At 34.4% G+C, this 19,589-nt stretch overlaps 1 protein-coding gene across 4 annotated transcripts in view; it reads right to left on the reverse strand.

Annotated features, from left to right (window-relative positions):
* The window catches only part of LOC115210959 (glutamate receptor 4), a 676,560-nt gene that overhangs the window by 514,138 nt on the left and 142,833 nt on the right, over positions 1–19,589 (reverse strand). For all 4 annotated transcript variants that reach the window (XR_004999835.1, XM_029779782.2, XM_029779772.2 and 1 more), the window contains exons 3-4: positions 10,620–10,868; positions 2,257–2,450 (exon numbers count right to left, since the gene is read on the reverse strand). Coding sequence is in view for 3 of the 4 variants with exons in the window: in XM_029779782.2 (XP_029635642.1) it covers positions 2,257–2,450; positions 10,620–10,868 (443 nt within the window). In the remaining variant the exon portion in view is untranslated. The remainder of the gene's footprint in view (positions 1–2,256; positions 2,451–10,619; positions 10,869–19,589) is intronic.

Genomic DNA, 19,589 nt, shown 5'->3' on the forward strand with positions numbered 1-19,589 from the left:
ACATCTCACCTTACTCAAATCTATTCAAAAGTCAGTTATTCTTTTCTACTCTAGGCACAGGGCTCGAAATTTTTGAGGAGGAGGTCAGTCGATTAGATCTACCTCAGTACGCAACTGGTATTTAATTTATCGGCGAGCTGGCAGATACGTTAGCGCGCCGGGCGAAATGCTTAGCAGTATTTCGTCTGCCGCTACGTTCTGAGTTCAAATTTCGCCGAGGTCGACTTTGCCTTTCATCCTTTCGGGGTCGATTAAATAAGTACCAGTTACGCACTGGGGTCGATATAATCGACTTAATCCGTTTGTCTGTCCTTGTTTCTCCCCTCTGTGTGTAGCCCCTTGTGGGTAGTAAAGAAATTGGTATTTAATTTATCGACTTCGAAGATATCACCAACATCATAAGTAGTTGACCGAAAATGTCATCACAGTATAATCTGCCGATGAGGCACGATGTTGTAGCTTAGGATACTGAATAACGAGATACGTCGGAAAGATAACCTGAGGGACAAAAAAATAAGAACCCACTGTAGGGTGGAAGCCATAGCCACTCACAATAAAAAGGAGTACTGATGGAATGTCCCAGTGATAACCTCAATAAAATGTAAACACAATAGAACTAACATAATGATTTGGGATAAAGAAGCGAAACTGTGTATAGTTGTGGAAATCAGCTGCCAGCGGCTGTTGACATAATTCTAAAGATCTGTGTAAAAGAGAATACCTACGCTGAACTTTTGAGAAATTTGCAGCTACCTTATCCAGATTATAAGTTCAGGCTTGTACCTGTAATTACCGTGGCAGTGGAATACGTAACACACTACCTAAATACCAATCATGAGAAATTAGGCTTCTCAAACTAAAAAGGAGAAAGCTGATTCGAAGACTACAGATCCAATCCATCACTGGAACTGTAAATATCTGTAAAACTTACCAGAAGTTTATCATTTAAGTATATATGAGCATGTTTAGATACGTAATTGTATACATGAGAATACGTTTATAAAACATACAAATTTGCACATAGATACATACATACATACATACATACATACATACATACATACATACATACATACATACATACATACATGCAAACATACTCAGTCGATGTTGAAATTCCAATGAAGGAGCCTTGGATCTAGCTTAGAAACTCGTTCTTTCTCTATTGACAAGAAATCTTCAGTATTCAGTAGAAAGCATTCCTTCAGCTATCACACCGTAGAATGGATTCGAACCCTAAACCACATGACTACGAAGTAAATTTAACTATTCCTGCATAATGTCTTTTTTATGTATTTATTTCTATCGGTCAAAAGTGATTCCGTTTTAAAAAAAATATGTTCGATATTTTCCAACACTTTTTGTCAATCAATTGAAATCTATAGCCCAAGGAAGCCATAATTGTACATCAAAGGGCACCATCGCCTTTCTCTCTGTCCATTCCTAAATGTTGCTCAACCATTTGCTTTTATGATCTTCCTATGCCTCTCCAACCGGGGATTTTCCATGCATGACTATATTCAATAGAGATCGGATGTCATGGTGTCAAATCACATGACTAAACTACTTCATTTTACGCCTTTTAACAAATCACTGAAGAGTTTCGTGCTTAGCAGCTTTCCCAACATTTTTTCCTTAATACTCTCATCATTTCGCTGTTCTGTACATAGAATCTCAGTATCTTTCATTTCAAAAGCATTTTCTATACAATCAATTAATTTCATTTTATTTTTTTTATTATTATTTCTTTAATTCATTTTTACGTTTGAAGATTAATCTACACGTATCAGTGTATAAGTTAATGTGTGCATGTGTCATATGTGAGAGGCTCATAGAATGCATACATAATTAAATATCTTTTTTTTTTCTTTACTTGACAGTTGAAATGAATCAACGGAGATGCTACTACGTGGTATTTGACGTCCAAATGATAGCAACAATTTTCGCTCAAATCTCACTTTACCATTTAAAAGAAGTTACAGATGCAGCGTTTCTGAAAATAAGATGGAATAGTCAAGGCTGGAACAACTTTTGGTTATACATCTCTGCTCAATCAAATGTGATAAAAGCCAAAAATGGATTCTTCACCTCTATTGAATATAATTATAAATTAAATATTAACCAAAATATGTATTGTAATGATGTTGTCTGAAAATATAGGACAGACCAGCACAGGATTGTTCTTTTTCTGACAGGATTGTTCTCCTTCTACGCATATTCTGCATTATAAATATTACTAAAAAAATACATATTTACCTTGTGAAGAAGGCGCCGGTAAGCTGACGTTGATGACATCACGACGACTATATTACGAGTGGCTCCCTCTAGTTGATCGAGCTGTCGTAACATTTTATGTGTGTTTTCTATGTCATCAACACGACGTACCACAACCTCAAGTGGGTCTGACGAATTATTGAAAGAGTCGTAGATATGTTGAAGATGAATTAAACCTGAGAATAGATAACAACAGAAAAATTATATTTAAAATATTACCAGCAGTAACAAAAGAGATAATGAAATATTTAAAAGTATTCCAAATTCAAGAAATCCCAAAATTAGATGAATTAAGAACAAATGCAGAAAAGAACTAAATACATGAAAATCCTAACTAAAAATGCACTCTTAAATAATCTTACCATCAAATGGCAGGAAAATTACTTCATGGTAAATATCCAGAGAGATTTAACAATTCTGAAGTTGATAAAACTGTTACCCATCAGTGGTTAGCATCCTCTGGCTTAAAATTACAGATATATGTTTAAAAAAACACATCCTCAATCCATCGAGCATACCGTCTGTAGTTAAGGCTTTATACCCTCAGAATATTTCAAAAGGCATGATAAAGCTGCGCAATATATCGACTGGTTTAATTTACAAGTACCGGAACGTGCCCCTTCATAGATGATTACCTCAATTACCAGGAAATCCAAAAGTGGAAGAAACTCAGAAGATAGTACTTTTGGACTCCACTTAAATCTTACGAAAAATAATACTATTTATATAACTTCAAAACAATCTTTTTACACATATCAAAAGCGCAATTTCTAAAACAATACCTCTTACGAACCCAAAGTGGACAATTATAGCACAAATCCTGCCCAACTACATTCTTCACCCACAACATGACCGTTATCAACTATCATAGTCATAATGACAACTGGAAATTATAACATGGTGTCTCTTGAGGTTTCTGGGTGAGACATGGATTCACTCATACAAACACGAAGTCAAGTCCAACATCACAATACTAATTCTTTCTACTATACGCACAAGGCCTGAAAGTTTGTGGAGAGGATGTTAGTCGGTTACAGCGGCGATCCCATTGTTTAAAAGGTATTTATTCCTTCGACCTTGAAAGTATGAAAGTCAAAGGTGACCTCGGCGGAAATAGTAATTCTTTATTTTTTTCCCCTAAATCTCATTCATTCACAGAAAAAGAATGTTAGGATTTTACAAATCCGTTGGAGTAAACAAAATGGATAAGATAAAAATGAAATGGAAAGCAAAGACGTTATAAAATATACAGACATTAACAAAATTATTCAAAATTAATAAGTGATTATATGAGAATATGGATGTAATTTAAAGAAACAAGAAAACAATGGGATAGCCGAGCATCACACGGGTGAGAAACCAGGAACTAGTGTTGGTCAGATTATCCCATATCCTTATTCTCCTGTCACTGCAAAATGCGCATGAGCATTTCCAATGTAGAGCAGGACTAAAAGCATTCAACGGCATTTCTGATATGACAGACCGTTGATGTCAATTATATGGCAGACCGTTGATGTAATCTTCAACTACATTTTATCATTTGACTATCTCACTCCTCCTTCCCACACATCACATCATCAACATTACTCTACAAAACACACGCCCTTTGGTGCCAATACCACGTTACTTCCTTTCAAAACTTAAAAAAAACTTCCATTTTGTGAAGAGCGTTCTTCATATCATTTACACGTCTTTTGCTTTGATTCATTGGTTTGCTTTTGACTTGGTTATATGTTTAATGTCGCCGAAATATTTTCAAACCTGTCTATCCTCTACACGCCTCTCATCGTCATCAAATGACAGGGTAATATTTCTGGAAGAGAGGAACACTCTGTTCTTCTCTGGTTGTTTGTAGCGGAGTCAGCTTCCTGATAAGATTACATGTTGTCGTTTCTTGGGAACTGTGGCGGGCCGAGTCTTTTTGCTATCTCCACAGTTGCGGCCGGTAGTGTTTTCTAAATAATGGATTCTACGTTTGATGCTTATTGATTATTCACCTTGCTTCCTCTCTCTCTCTCTCTCTCTCTCTCCTCTCTCTCTCTCTCCTCTCTCTCTCTCTCTCTCCTCTCTCTCTCTCTCTCTCTCTCTCACACACACCACACACACACACACACACACACACACGGACGCACACAAACACACACAAACACTCTTTCACTCTCGCTCTTCTCCCTTTCATTCCCAGCTCCTGAGAACAGAATACCCACAAGTGTCTCTTCTTTCCCTTATATAACAGATGGATCTATTGATTTAAGGATCATAATGGACTGCCAGATCAGTGCCACAATAGTTAAGGCGAGCCAAGGGTCAATGCTTAACCCGATGTGCTACATTTTAACGCTTTATTGCTTTTTACCCATATATCGCGGCACGATCCTGTGGGCAGGTGTGTAGAAACATTAACTAAGCTTGTCAACTCACCACATCTTCAGTTTCGAAGACCAGGCAATCAATCTTGTATATCCTACCTTTGTATATGAAAATTACATCATCCAACACAAGATCTACGTCTACCCTTCATTGCATTTTGACGGTACTCTATAAAGTCATTTGCTTTCCAAGTGACGGATGTACACCGTCTTTCGAAATGCATACCACTTTTCTTTTTTAACTTGCTTCGATAAAATCGGTAGCGCAAGAGAGCAGAATTTCTTGTGATATAAATCTGTTTCAGTCTTTCTTTGTCAGAAAAACGCCCCTTATTCATAATTTCTTTTTAGCTTGTTGACATTAACAAAGCTGTTTTCGTCATTGTCTGCGATGCGAAAATTATTCGACTGCTACTAACGTCAGTCTCTATATTACACATTTGTTTCCTTGTGTTTGTCTGTAATTTCTGAGATGGCAATGTCTGCGCTGTGTTTGTAATTGCACCTGTTCGTTTAAATGTTACAATTCGTTTCTTTGTTTGTCACTTTTTAAAACAGACTCTGTTTATAGCTTCATAATTTTCATCAATGTTTTTCTCTCGGAAAACTTCGGAGGCGCGATCGTTGTTACCTCTTTTCTTGGTATCAACGCTCATCGTTATTTCAAACGGAGAAGCGATATTTTTTTTTTAATCCATATAAATAAATATTTTGTACAGCAAATAAATGTTTGAAAGAGAAATAGTTTTGTCTACAGTGAATCAACAGCACAGACATTTGAAAGTTCCAGAAGCTCGCTGTTTCTATAAAAACCCGGAAAAGAAAAGCTTTCTTTCTCCCACTAAATAAAATTTGGACTCATTCGCTAAGAGTGAAGTAGGTTCGATATCATCTAAAGCGAAAAAGAAGAAGAAGAAGAAGAAGAAGAAGAAGAAGAAGAAGAAGAAGGGGAGGAGGAGGAGGGGAAGGAGGAAGAGCATGGGAAGGAGCAGGAGGAGGGGAGGGGAGGGGCAGGAGGAGGAAATGAGGAGGACGAGGAGGAGGACGATGAGAAGGAGGAGTAGGGGAAGAGGCAAAGAAGAAGAAGACGAAGAAGGAGAAGGAGAAGAAGAAGGAGAAGGAGAAGAAGAAGAAGAAGAAGAAGGAGAAGAAGGAGAAGGAGAAGAAGGAGAAGAAGAAGAAGAAGAAGAATAAGAATAAGAAGAAGAAGAAGAAGAAGAAGAAGAAGAAGAAGAAGAAGAAGAAGAAGAAGAAGAAAAGAAGAAGAAGAAGATTTACGCCGTTGTCGTTCACCCTTTCAAAAATACAGCTAAAATTTTGCTCAATTCATATTCAAACGTCAGCAAATAAAATGAAGCATTACAAAATTTCGTACTAAATTCACCGAAGAACCGGAGACATGGCTAGAATGTTGTCGATAATATATCTTGGTGATAAGGGCTGTCTTTGTACTAAAATGACAGCATAAACAACAGTAATTTGAACACTGAACTGGAAAGACAACTAATATCAAAGCAACGTTTGTTAAAACAACCAGTACAAACTGTAATTAATGAACTAGAGAGATTGTTGAAACTTAAGAAGATAAGGAACTAATTCAAAAATAATTGGAACACCTTACTAATAAGACAAGAGCCTTACGTTACAATCAAAGTTATCTGTCTGCAGTAAATAAAAGAATCTAGTGTCAATAATTCCAAGTGAAGAACGAATTATCAAAGCAAGTATTGTGTATGGATTTATCTTGTGTCTCTTATCTTGTACCATAAGCTATTGTTTGTTTCTGAGGTTGCCGACGCTGTCATCATTGTTGCTTTTTGGTGTCGTTGTTTAACTGCAGATCAGTTTCTCTTGGTCAGAAATGGGATCGCCGGCATTTCACCTTTATGAACCTGTCTTTTGTTCTGGGCATTGTAGTGTACACTAGATAACATTAACTAATCTATCCTCATTTAAGAAGTCGATGGAAACGCCGCCGCTATATACGTCAGTTTAACAAAGACAATGGCTTGAAGTTCCTCTTTTTAACTTATATTTCTAGAACTAAAGTTATCTTTACACACACACGCACATATACACACATACACAATTTTGTCTTCTGGTAACTGATGTAATATGTATATATATATGCATAAATGTGAGTGAGTGTGTGTGTGCGTGGTACATATAATTATAGATATATGCAGGTATGTACATATGTATACGTTTTAGTGTGTGAGTGGCTGTGTGGCTGTGTGGTAAGTAGCTTGCTTTCTAACCATATGGTTCCGGGTTCAGTTCCACTGCGTGGCACTTTGGGCAAGTGTCTTCTACTATAGCTTCGGGCCGACCAAAGCCTTGTGAGTGGATTTGGTAGACGGAAACTGAAAGAAACCCTCGTATATATGTATATGTATATATATGTTTGTGTGTGTTTGCATGTCTGAGTTTGTCCCCCCAATATCGCTAGACAACCGATGCTAGTGTGTTTACGTCCCCGTAACTTAGCAGTTCGGCAAAAGAGACCGATAGAATAAGTACTAGGCTTACAAAGTCCTTTGGCGATTTGCTCGACTAAAGGCCGTGCTCCAGCAAGATCGCAGTCAAATGACTGAAGCAAGTAAAATAGTAAAAGACTTTATGTATGTGTTTTTGAGCGAGTATGCGTAATAGATATATACATGTGTGTTTGTGTGTGTGTCTGTGTGTGTTTTCAAAACTATCAGCGCCAAGCATTGATTAGGAATACGCGAAATTTAAGTTAGAGAAAATATATTTGTGGCATATTTCAACTTTTAAAGGCAAATTCACTGCAGCTGCTATGGAGAAATATATTCTCTCTTATGATAAAAGGTGTAAAAACATTAAATGTGCCCAGTGTTGGCCTCTATTGGATTCTAGGACGCAGCGTTTCTGTCACTTTAAGCATTCCTCAGTTGAAAATAACGAACAGTGGTGACTCTAAGAAGATGTAAAACCGTAGCTTTAACTAAAACACAGTCCACACACACACACACATCGGCGACTAGACATCAATATCACAATGAATTAGACTCCGTAAAAACTACCTACGAATTACGCGGGGATTGTTAAGTAGGGTAACAGATTAAGTCGCTTATTAGCAACAGTTCACACTCTTACAGGCTTGCAATAGCTTCCTTTAATTATACTGGAAAAACGTTGGTCGACAGAAAACTGAAGATAACCTCCATGATATTGTATGGATAAATTATATCTGAATGATCTACCTAACTGTCAAGCGAACATCTTAACTATATATTAATATTTGTGAACTTTCCTTACCTACTCAACAATTCCTACACCGTGTTCTTAACCACGTGACCATACAGTATATTCTTGGTCTTGTGTTGCATTTGTTTGCTTCACAGTAGATTGTTTTGGAAGTAATTTAATCTTTACACATATCAGAGTTCTTTAAATTTAATATTCTCCCACTTTTCATAAAGTAAATAGAATTAGTTCGTTAGATTTTACTTTTGACTCAAATAAATTCTGTTATTTTCCACTAGAAAAAGTAACCCTTATTTTTATCTCAACGGCTTTCACTTACCTTTGACTTGACTAATCTTTCTTTTGCTCAGGAATTCACAACTTAACTTTATCTTTGATTCAGCAATCTTCCCTATCTTTCACTCAACAACCTTTCCTTAAGTTTCATTAAGCCAATACCCGTTAAATTTCACTCAACAAATTCCCCTTAAAGTTATCATAACAATCTTCACTTGACTTTGATTCAACAACTTTCTGTTATCTTCGATTCGGTAATCCTCCACTGCTCCTTATCTCATACTGAACAACCTTTCCTTCATCTTTACTAAACAAATAGCCATTTACTTTTCCATCAACACACTCCCCTTTTATTTGACTCAATAAATTCAATTCTTATCTCTAATTCAAATACCCCTTATCTCCGATTCAATATCTTCGCCTTACCTTTGACCTAACATTCAGACCCTTTTGGCTTAACAGCTTTCAGTTCTCTTTGACAGAGCAAACTGCCGTTAGCATTGACACAATAACCTTCTCTTAACGTTAACTTAACAACAAACAAAATCAATCAATGTATCTCAATCGTCTTGTGATCATGAAATTGTCGATATTTCACATTTCTTTAAAAAGAAATTAAAATCGGTACATATTTAACTAAGAGAGATTGTAAATAAGAGAAAAAGGCAAAACAAAGTAAAAACGAATCCTTTAATCTCCAAAAGATTATTTTATGGCGCTTAATGAAACAGAAAACTAAAAGACGAACTTTATGCAAAGGAATTAACACATTAATTATTCACCACAGATGTAGAGTTAAATGATCTTATAATTATACATAAACATATGTATACATGTATACATATATCCATGTATACATATATCCATGTATACATATATACAAACATACATAGTAATGCATACATGCATACATATATATATATATATACATACATGCATACGTGCATGCAGACATACATACAAAACTACATGCATACACACATACATACATATATATATACATATATACATGCATACATACATACATACATACATTCATGCATACAAACATATATACATACATGCAGACATATAAGCATACATACATAATACATACATACATGCATTCATATATACATACCCACATATACATACATGCATACATTCATGTATACATACATACATACATACATACATACATACATACATACATACATACATACATACATACATTGGCTACAACCCAATTTCGATTAGTACCATGGTTTGATTGTTCGCTTAAATATGACCAGAATGGACGTGGTTTTTCAATTCTGCTAGGGATTTACACTGTTTTGTACTGATATAGCTATGTTGGGTGCATCTTGCAATAAGTCTTAACAAATTGTTTTCCTGACGTTCACCTCTACATTACATTCGCTCTACTTTTTAAAACATATTCTTTTCTATAACCACTGCAATTAGAGATGCAGTACAACACATAGTTAACAGGCGTGGCTGTGTGGTAAGAAGTTTGCATTCACATGGTCCGGGTTCAGTCCTACTAGGTAGCACCTTGGGCTAGTGTCATCAACTATAGCCTCGGAGGACCAAATCCTCGTGAATGGATTTGGCAGACGGAAACTGAACGAAATTTGTCATGTGTCACCTCTTGACACCGGTGTGGATGTGTTTATGTTCCTGTAATTTAGTGGTTCCTCAATGGAGTACGATAGAATAAAAAGAAGTGAGTCAGTTCATTTATTCGACTCAAATTTTTTCAAGGCGGTCAAATGACTGAAAAAGTGAAAGCTAAATAAATACTCTGTCTGCGTGGCTCCTCAGATGACTTCTAAGGTCTGCCTTACCTAGACAGACACCTAGACACACACGTAAAACGTTAAAATAGATCGTGCCCCTAAAAACACAAGGAAGTTCACTTACTTACATATATACATGCGAGTAGTGTAAATAACTGAGCGTGTGTATATGTGTACTGTAGTTAGGTGTGTAGTAAAGAATATATAACGTGAAGTGTGTTTGTGTGATAAGAAACTCGCTTCCAAATCACATCGTCCTGAGTTCAGTCCCATTGCGTGGCACTTTGGGCAAGTGTCTTCTACTATAGCCTCAGGTTGACCAAAGCCCTGTGAGTGGATTTAGTAAACAGAAACTGAAAGAAGCCCGTCGTATATATATGTATATATATATATATATATATATATATATATATATATATATATATATATAATATATATATATATACGTATATGTGTGTGTATATGTTTGTGTGCCTGCGTTTGCCCCCCCCCCCCCTCAACATCGCTTGACAACCGATGCTGGTGTGTTTACGTCCCCGTAACTTATCGGTTCGGCAAAAGAGACCGATAGAATAAGTACTAAGCTTACAAAGAATAAGTCCTGGGGTCGTGTTGCTCGACCAAAGGCGGTGCTCCAGCATGGCCACAGTCAAATGACGGAAACAAGAAAAAGAGTAAAAGAGTAACTTACCATCATCTGAATCGAAAATGTAGAAAATTCGCCTCCACCGATAGAAGTTGATCAGCTCTGTGATGGCTGGCATATAGGACGGGCTCATATGTATCTCAAATGGATAACTTGGCAGTTGATGTCTTGTAGCTACATTCAGAACGAATACGGGTAGATGCAAAGCATTACTATATGCTTGAACAACATGATGGGAAATTGGGTTGTTTAGTATAAAAAGTGCGAAAATACCCATAGCCGACTGAGAGCAAACTGGAAAGAGAATTAAAATAGAGAAATTAGATTAATACAGGGAAATAATTTATATTATGAATGTATACATCAATAAACATTTCAAATTTCTCTGCAATATAAAAATGTGCTGTAATGTAAAGATAAATACATATATACATACATATATATATATCCTTATGGTCCACAAGGTCTACACATAGAGGGGACAAACAAGGACCAGCAACTGCGTAAGTGGTGCTTATTTAAACGACCCCGAAAGAATGAAAGGCAAAGTCAACCTCGGTGGAATTTGAACTCAGAACGTAACGGCAGAAGAAATATCTATTTCTTTACTGCCCACAAGGGGCTACACACAGAGGGGACAAACAAGGACAGACAAACGAATTAAGTCGATTATATCGAACCCAATGCGTAGCTGGTATTTATTTAATCGACCCCGAAAATATGAAAGGCAAAGTCGACCATGGCAGAATTTGAACTCAGAACGTAGCGGCAGACGAAATACCGCTAAGCATTTCGCCCAGCCTGCTAACTATTCTGACAGCTCGCCGCCCTTAAAGAAGAATGTAAATAGGCACGAGTATTACTGAGTGAGTAAAAAGCTTCGAGATCGGTTCTGCTGAGCGGTACCGTGGGCAAGTGTTTGTTATTATAACCTCTGGCCGACAAACGTCTTACATTCTAATTTGATAGACGGAAACTGTGTAGAAATCCGTATATAAATAAATATATGTTTTATTTGTGTTTTCCCCCACCGAGAGGTGTTGGTTTGTTTACATGTCTGTAACTTTGGGATTCGGCAAAAGAAACTAGTAACTTAAATGCCAGATTTTAGAAAAAGCACAAATTGCTTAAATCTCCGTTTGTGCCAAAATAATGTAATTCATTAGTAAAGCTAGTGACACATCTACTGACCAACTAACATTTTCACCAATCTATTTTGTTTCGTAAACCCTTAAAAAAAATACAAGCCTAAGACCTGCAGCTGACACACCAAAACGAACACACCTGATTAGAAATTCTACTTGTATGACTGAATTCTGAACATTAAAATAATTCCAAATTTAATCAATAAAATCTTCCATCACCACCAACCCTAAAACTTAATTAACAATGAACAGTGCTCCACTTACCCCAGAAAATTTTAATTTAGCAGAAACTATATAAAGCCAAGATGAACTCGAACGTAACGGTAACTGCTTATGGTTCAGCGAGCCGAAACTTCGAAGTTACAATCGATAATATTCTTGCTAAAGAATAATAAATAAGTACCAAAAGTACTGAGTAATCTTTCAGTTTAAGGTATAATATTCTATCATAACTTGACATAAAAAAAAATCGTTAATGTCTGTTTGAATGTACAGTAATCCCTCGACATATCGCGGTTCATTTATCGCGGTTCACCTATCGCGGTTTATTAATTAAGGTTACGTCGATTCCTCCGTGGTGTTGTTTTGCATTTATAATAAAATGAATATACACAAATTATAAAAATAAAATAAATATAAGCAATAATAAATCTCTGAGCGAGGTATAAACCGCAGCTGCACAACATTGTGAAGTATATTTGCCACATAAATGTGGCTAACCACTAAGGTTGGATGCTACTGTAGCTTGTATATCCAGGAGGACACCTCATCCAGCTGGCTATTGACACACTTTCTGTGCCCTATCAGTATTTTCAAAGGGAACCCATCTTTCCCATGGTCAACCTGTATGATACACACGGACTCGAGTTTCTGGGCATTGACCCGTCATCAGCGTATATATATACAGTACAGTGCTGTTTCTACTTCGCGGACTTTCTCCTCTTGCGGGTTTTTTGGGAAAGTCGCACCAGCGATAGTCAAGGGATTACTCTATACTTATAATATAAACACGATCAAACTTGAATTTCTTGAGTGGCCTTCGTCAGAGACTCTGACAAAGCCTACTAAGCCAAAGTCATGGTCGAACATTATCAATAATTTTGTAAATATGTGTGTGTGTTTGTGTGTTTGTGTGTATATGTTTTCGGGTGAAAATTTATTTTGAAATAAAGATTTACTCAGTTTATGATGTTCTTTAGTCACAGGATCTCAAATTCCAGTAAATCTATAAACAAAACTCTATAATCAAAGCCGTAACTAATTCAGTAAAATATAGTTAGGTATGTATTAGTTTTACTTCTTGAATATATAAACTGATTGGAGGAGAGCTTTATCTGCTCTTTGTAGCATATCAGGCAAGTCCGCAGCAGCTCACTTATCGGTTGCATCTCTCAATTATTAGCTGAGTCATAGAAAAGGTTACAAAAGCAGAGAAAACTTTACACGAAAATTAGATTGGGTCGACGAGAACTAACGAACGCCGCATAATGGCGCCCGTCTCACAATTTTATTAAGATATCGTTAATGAATTTGGTCTTGATCATTTTGATGTTCCTCAGTACAAGAGCCAAAATATGCATCAGCCAGCAATGTGGAAGTTTGGTTGGGTTGCGGTAGAATGGATTGCTAATGGCTTATGTGATAACAGGCAGCAACAATGTTGATGAAAACTAAATGAAAATAATCATGATAAATTAATTCGATATTTTTTCTGGTTTTTTTTTTAACGAAAACTAGGTCTCCCTCAACACCCGCTATCTTGAATTAAAATGGAAATATGGAATAGTCAGAGAGGCGCCCATAAATTAGTTGGCAGAATTTAGTACTACACATGCTCGCACGCGCCAACACATACGCACCTGCGCACAAGGATACATGCATACACATATAAATGTGTGCGTGTATGTATGTGTGCATGTGTGTGCGTCTGCATACATGCTTCCAATCATTATTACATAAGGGTATGTATTAATATGCTCTCTCTCTCTATATATATATAGAGAGAGAGAGAGTGAGAGAGAGAGTATTATTATTATCATTAATATTATCATTTATATATATATGTATATCTATATATACATAAACATAGATATCTATACATATATATATATATATATTATATATATATATTATATATATATATATATCTGTGTGTGTGTATGTGTGTGTGTGTGTGTATACATAGAAATAGAGAGAAGGGGATATATAGATAGATAGATAGATAGATAGATAGATAGATAGATAGATAGATAGATAGATATAGAGAAAGTGGTATATAGAGAGAGAAAGTGAGAATATATGTGTGTTTGTGTGGTGTGCATATGGAAGTATATATGATTATGTACATGTGTGTATTTTTATGCATTTATCACAAGTGCATTTATATGTGCATGTACAGATATACATACGTACAAACACGTATACTTATTTGCATACGAATAAACACACATATACTTAAGTGCATACGGATGTTACACTCACAGAGTTAATAACGCAGCTTTGTAGCCACAGTAACGTGTTCACACGTAGCATACTTACAGCGTTTGCATAAAAAGAAACACGCACACATATACACACACGAGCACAAAATTATATGTATAAAAAAATTATGCACGAGGACATCGTTATAACATACACAGTTAAACGTAAGATATTGTGTATTTAAAAGCAAGAGGACAGTTTCAAATAACTTGAGTATAAACCAACTATCATTCATACATACATAAATAAACGCGCGTACGCCCACACGCACGCACGCTCATACAAACACACACACACATGTATAATCTCTACGTGTTTTCCCCAATTGCAAGTGCATTTAATTAGAGCCAATTCATGCATGACTTTTAATGGAATATTTTTCAATGTCAGATTTTAAGATGGCTTTAATCTTAACAGTTTACCGAAAGAATATATTTTGAGTTGGGAAATCTCTACGTGATTAGAGCCAAGGATTTCGATCATAAAAATGCGTTTGCATTTCACATGTATTTTAATAGAATAATTAACAGGCTTAACAAGCTCAATAAATCTAGAAAAGCTGCGCGGAGGACGTCCAAAATGGTAGACAATCATGTTAGCATAGCCACAAAATATTCCCGAAGAGATTTCTATTTGCTCGCTCTGCTCGATAGGCATAATAGCTAAATCTCCATTTAGGCAATAAACAGAATATATATACAGGATAATCTTGGCAAGAACACCTTTAATTTAAGTATAAACTGTCTAGTCGAGAACAACAAGAGTATACATACAACAATAACGGCAGACACAATATACACTGAATTTTTAATACGCGATATATTAACTGGAGGCCAACTGACATCTCTGAAGCGTCATGTTAATGGTGAGTGTTATATTATATTCCAGTGTTGAGTTTCAGTAACTGTCAAGAGTATACCCTTCAAAACATTGTCCCCTGTCATGTCTATTTAAATTGAATATATTGCAAGAAGATAATATATTTAGCGACTGCATGTGATCCAATAGGATTTGTTCTAAAATCTCATTTAGATAATACAATATTATTGCGTCAAGTAATAGACAGCATTTATGAACGGTTTCTTACAAGATACAATATTTGTGAGCAGTTTGTTTGATATTGGATTCTAGTTTCATTCTAGACCTTCGAATATATGCATTGTGTTGTGGGGTATGCATGTATATATATAAATATATATGTATATTATATATAATATATTATATATTATATATAAATATAATGTATTATATATATATATATATTATATATTAATATATATATATATATATATATATATAATACTTTTTTAAAAGCAGCAGAAATATAACAAACTCTGAGTAACAGCTTTTGTTATATTACTGCTGCTTTTAAATAAAGCATATTACTCTACCTCTTGTAATTGAGTACTCTTTTTTCCACCTTGTTTACATTTATGTGCTTACTCTGTATATATATATATATATATATATATATATATATATATATATATTATACTTTATTTAAAAGCAGCAGATATCTAACAAACTCTGAGTACAGCTTTGTTATATTTCTGCTGCTTTTAAATAAAGCATATTACTCTACCTCTAGTAATTGAGTACTCTTTTTTCCACCTTGTTTCACATTTATGTGCTTACTCCTGTATATATATATATATATATATATATATATATATATATATAATATATATATATATATATATATATTATATATATATATATATAACATATATATATATTACAATTTTACCATTAATAAACAAAAAATATAGTTACAACTACTTGGTATATATGTAAATAAATGTATTTTGAACATTTACGAGTTTTTGAAATTTAAGTGCATTTCAGCAAAATCCCACATCCCAAAATACATTTCCTATATATCACATATATATATATATATATATATATATATATATATATATATATATAATTATATATATATATATATATATATATAATAACAATTTAATAAATAAAACAAATGCATACATACATACATATATTTTATTTAATTCATTTTGCAGGAAGGATTGCTTCGGCCGGATCGTGTTCTGCCCTTACCTTCGAAACACGCATGGAGTCGAAACAGAAGCAGCTGAAGAAGGGGAATATTCTTTGTATCGCTTGTCTTATACTGTTTTTTCGTTGTTAAAAAAAAGTCCGTTTCCTTGTTTTGTTTTTATGTTTTCATTTCTCGTTGTGTTCTACGTTTATTTGTGGGGTCCTGCACCCATATATGCATGTATATATACATATAGATGTAGGTATGTATATATATCTACGTATGTATGCATATGTTTTATTTATTAAATTGTTATTATATGATTGAATGCTCGCGTCGTTTTCTTTTTCTACTTCTCCAAGTAAGTTTTATTTATATATATATATATATATATATTTACATAAATATATTTTGATACACACACACACACACACACACACATCTATATATATATATATATCAAACAATTTCCCAGTTGTTTTGTGATTAATGTTGTTCCTAATTAGCGCCAGACGAAGACAAGTGCATAAACAACAAGCAGGTGTATTAGTTTGACGCTCGGGGAAATGAAAGTCTTTTATGTTTCGGGCCTACGCTCTTCAACACAAAAGAGTAAGATATGTGTGTATGTGTCTGTATCCATGCATACATACATATGTACGTCTGTGTGTATGTATGTGTATGTCTGTGTTTTATGTCTGTGTATGTCAGTCTCTGTGTCTCTGCGCATCGGTGTCTATGTCTAGTATAGTATAAAATAATTTGAAGACTGAAGGGCTAAAGAAAGGGTAGAGTAATAAATTCATTTCATCTTTGAAGAACTTTGTATAAATTTGTTCTTATAAAAATATTGATATAAGACAGTGATTTTCTTCTATGCTTAAAACTCAGATAGGCTTTCACAGATTTTGTGAAAGTCTCTCCAACACCGTCTAACATCAAAAAGTCTACCGTTGATTAGAACTTCTTATCTTCTTTGGAGAGTTATTAAAAACGAATTCCTTCACATCTCTCTTTAAGTTTGAAACTTAAGTTGATGTTTGATAAAAGCTGTCTAAAGTGTGATTGAGATTCCATATAACGATATTTTATAATGCTGGCCTATTATTATGAATGTATAATGTGTCAGTTCCTTTACTTGCTATTCTGAACAAAGAAATATCAAAGAAATCACATGATTTGATTGTTTAAAAGATGAATTGTTCTCTAAGACATTCTCTCATGAAAACTCAACAATTCACCTTTATGACAATATGAATATATATATATTTTATTAACGTATATTGCATTGGCTCGACCATTCCTTCAGAACTCAGTGTCATATTTGTAATATAATACATAAATCGTAAAAGTCTACCTAGAATGTTCCAGTTTTGCGAGGAAGTCTTTATTAATATTTATTGCTGCAAACGACTTGCAATACAAAGGTCGTTATTATGAGGAAAGTTTTACAATAGTCGCATGGCAATAAGAATATCGATAGTTTAGAAGCGATCGATTGAAAAGTCAAAATATTTTTATAAGATTACAGAATAGAAATTAACGGTAACTACGATATGATTTACGAAATGTCATTAAGAGGATTATGTGTTAGATTTTACAGCATGTTTTGAAGATTTCTAGTGCACAACAAACTGCATGAAAACGGATTAAAGTAAAGATCGGAAAGAAGGATCAAATGGGGGCGGGTGGTTGAAAGAGATGTGAAATAATGTTGAGGGTCTTGCAACGTTGAATTCAACGATGTGAGATCCAATGAGTAAGCGTGTAGGCAGACTCTTGGTCTTGTAGAAATTGCAAATCAAAATTTAGCGACGTATGAATGGAAACGGCGCATCAGATAATGTACTCATAATTTTCTTCTAAGTGAAATAGAATATAGTCAAGGTTAGGACACCGTGAAACGTGGATATGCTCAAGAAAACAAAACAACAGTAAATTAACGAAGAACTGAGCAAAAGTACTGATTCTAGAATTATGTAAAATCTGCAAGAATGCACTAAAAGAGATGTTACCTGCTGTTTGGAATAAAGTTAAATTAATTTGATTAATCAGTGGGTAATATAATTAATTTTCAACAGTGTCTTGTTGAAAAGTTGGTGGAAACACTACAAAATGTCAGTAAGTTAAATAAGATATAATTGAATATTTAACAGACGCAATGCAGTATTATTTTCTAAATGAAAAAATAATAATAATAATAATGAAGTCAACTCAACTCAAGCTATCGCAGTGCAGAGGAATCGACTAAAGAAATCACAGAAATATTTATAAAATTTTATTATGTTTTTTCTCCTTTTATTCAACATATCGAAGTTTTAATGTACTCAGTCGCTGATAGTGGAAATAGCACACACACACCACACACACACACACGTATGCACATATATGTACTTACCTATAAACTAACACATACATACGGTTATGAATAAATACATGTATTTATAAACAGACGCACTTACATACTTATATATATATATATATATACAAACATTATAAATAGAAAGATAGATAGATAGATAGACAGATACATACATACATACATATTACATACATACATACATACATACATACATACATACATACATACATACATACATACATAGAAATCATCTATACGCATTGAACAAAATCACAGATGTGATGAAAAGAAGATTTGTTGGAAGAAAGAAGGGAAAAAATAGAGGCAAGCAATTACTGCTGAGTTTACAGGCTTTAGTAATAAGTTTCTTTGAAAATACAAATCATAGCAGGGTTGCGTGCGTGAGTGAGTGTATGTTTATTTATTTGTGACAGAGGTATGCATGTATATGCATATACATACATACACAAATGTACATACATACTTATATATATATATGTTATAATTTACGTTATCTAAGAGATACCACTACGCTGGAAATAGCAGTCAAAACTTGACTCTAAAACCACATTAAATGCTCATACAGTACCAGGAGAGAAGACAAAGAGACAAAATAAACTAGTAAAAAAATTACTGGATAATTCCAGATCCCGGATTTCTGACTCTGCATCAGTGGAATACACTAAGATAGTGCATAAATGCAAATATATATATATATATATATATATATATATCTATATATATATATATATATACATATATACCGGAGTAAACACATAAATGTGAAACAAGTTAGAAAAAAGATTACTCAAATACCAGGGGTAGAGTAATATGGTTTATTTAAAAGCAGCAGAAATTCAACAAAACCTGTTACTCGGAGTTTCACGTTCCCGTTCGTCGGACTGTTTTGCGCGCTTTTTTAACAAAACTGTCCGACGAACGGGAACGTGAAACTCCGAGTAACAGGTTTTGTTGAATTTCTGCTGCTTTTAAATAAAAGTATATATATATATAGATATATATAA

Source organism: Octopus sinensis, linkage group LG1 (genome assembly GCF_006345805.1).
Source record: "Octopus sinensis linkage group LG1, ASM634580v1, whole genome shotgun sequence".
Lineage (NCBI taxonomy): Eukaryota > Metazoa > Mollusca > Cephalopoda > Octopoda > Octopodidae > Octopus > Octopus sinensis.